We start from the raw sequence: 2,206 nt of genomic DNA, 5'->3' as shown, positions 1-2,206 counted from the left end.
AACCACGCGGCGGCCGACGGGGTGTCCGAGGAGACCCTGAGCCGGCTGAGAGGTGCCGTGAGCTTTGGATACGGCCTGTTCCACCTTTGCATCTCCATGGTGCCCCCCAACCTGCTCAAAATCATCAACCTGCTGGGGTTCCCCGGAGACCGCCGCCAGGGGCTGTCTTCACTGATGTATGCGAGCGAAAGTAAGGACATGAAGGCCCCTTTAGCTACGTGAGTAGCTGTTGCACTGCTTTGTAGGTAACGTAGTGTTGAGAGTAAGGGGCCAGCAGTCGGCCCGGGAGAGGAGCGGCAGGTAAACGCGGGTTTGGTGGACGTGATGCGAGTGCCTTTTTTTATTTTAATATATTTGTATTGAGTTCAGAGAGGAAGGGAGGAGAGAGAGAGAGAAACACCCATGATGCGGGAATCATGGATCAGCTGCCTCCTGCACGTCCCACACGGGGCGCCGACCCAAAACGCGGGCCTGTGTCCTGACCGGGAGGCAGACGGTGACCCTGACCGGCTTCCTGGGTCAGTGCTCCACCGCTGAGCCCCGCGCAGCTGGGCGAAGCTCCTGTCTTGCGATGCCAGGCCGACGGCCGTGGTTCCGGGTAGGTAGACGCTGTCTGAGGGAGCCGGGCCCGGTGCTAAGGCTCACAGACGGGTCCTGCGTTCAGACGGTAAAACGATCCGATTCCCAGCCTTAAATGAGGGTGTAAGCCGTTCTGGGGACCTTGACCACAGTCACTGAGATCCCAGTTCCGGTTCTTAGATTTAAAGGATGAAAGTCTGACAGGACCTTTCTGTGATTATGAATTTTTATCCTTCTGCCCTCATCTTGGGTAATTTTCGTGACGATTCTGGTTGGTCCCTTGGTCTCTTCGATGTGGCTTTGGCTCCTTGGTGTGAGCCCAGTAAACTGAGTCATTATGTGGTTCAGTCTCAGCTTAAGTGGCAGCTTAAACACGAGGGTGTACTTACTGGTCAGAGCAGGGACCACCCATCCTCCATCGGTTAAAAATGGTGTGATCTTTTTTCCAATTTGGTAAATACCTGCGATTTGCAGTTTGAACGATGTTACCAGACACTAGATGTCCTTGGACGTCGTACCCCTTGTCAGAATTTTCCCCAATAATGTTGATAGCACAGGGAGCGTTCAGCGCTCTATTTCTACTCATGTCGGAATTGAGGAATTTGGATATTTATAATATGTGGTGGCTATTCAAGAGATCATTAATTTTATTATTATTATTGATTGATTGATTTCAGAGAAGAAGGGAGAGAGAGAGAGAGAGAGAGAGAGAGAGAGAGAAAGAGAGAGAGAAACATCAATGATGAGAGAGAATCGTTGATCGGCTGCCTCCTGCACGCCCCACATTGGGGATCGAGCCCGCAACCGGGCATGTGCCCTTGACCGGAATTGAACCCGGGACCCTTCAGTCCGCAGGCTGACGCTCTATCCACTGAGCCAAACTGGCTAGGGTGAGATCGTTCAATTTTCATTTCAAAAATGTTTGTGCCTCCCCAAACTCATTCAATTACACAAACCGTGGTCCTTCGTTAATTTGACTTAACAGATTTGTAACGTGTGATCATTTGTCTGTTTACATGTTGACACTGTTTTCTGAGAAAGGAAGCGTTAGAATTATTAATGTACATTAGCCTGATCTCTAAAGGGAACCACATTTCTGCGTGTGCCAGGTCACACCTTTACAGAAAAGTATTGGTTGTGGGTTAACGTTCTGTTCATTAAGGCCGAGCCCAGTGCGTCCCTGGGGGGCCTCCTTGAAGACGGCACTTTTCCCGAAAGGGGTGATTTGAAGGGACAGAATGTTAGTAACTTAGTTGTTTTCTAAATGGAGCCTCTTCGAAGGCCTGAGAAAGGGCCCTTGATCTGCTCCCTCATTTATACGTTAACCCGTGGCTTTGCCCGTGGCTCCTGCACTTACGTCCTGACTCTGAGGCCTGTATGTGAACACGGGAGAAAGCAACGTTTTCCTTTTGCAAAAAAGTAACGCTTTCCTGAGGGGGGACAGGACGTGCCGGCCTCCAGTTCCTGTCTCATTGGCTCCTCGATGAGCGAGGCGCGAGGCGCGGTGTCACCCGGGAGCCTGGAAGCTGATTCGCGTCTCACCCGGGGGCGTGGGCTGATCTCTCACTGAAGTCACAGTTTTCCAAATGCTGACAACACTAAAACGGGCAGCTCTCTGAAGGCGCAG

General features: G+C 51.5%; 1 protein-coding gene across 5 annotated transcripts in view; it reads left to right on the top strand.

Moving 5' to 3' along the window:
- The window catches only part of TTC39C (tetratricopeptide repeat domain 39C), a 54,371-nt gene that overhangs the window by 28,685 nt on the left and 23,480 nt on the right, over positions 1–2,206 (top strand). The window contains exon 7 of one of the 5 annotated variants that reach the window (XM_014546153.1): positions 579–589. The exons of the other annotated variants lie outside the window; for them this stretch is intronic. Coding sequence (XP_014401639.1) covers positions 579–589 — 11 coding nt within the window. The remainder of the gene's footprint in view (positions 1–578; positions 590–2,206) is intronic. 5 annotated transcript variants of the gene reach the window in all.

The sequence above is a fragment of the Myotis brandtii genome, unplaced genomic scaffold (genome assembly GCF_000412655.1).
Source record: "Myotis brandtii unplaced genomic scaffold, ASM41265v1 scaffold433, whole genome shotgun sequence".
NCBI lineage: Eukaryota > Metazoa > Chordata > Mammalia > Chiroptera > Vespertilionidae > Myotis > Myotis brandtii.
Note: the sequence above shows the minus strand (reverse complement) of the source record. Positions and strands in the feature narration are given on the sequence as shown.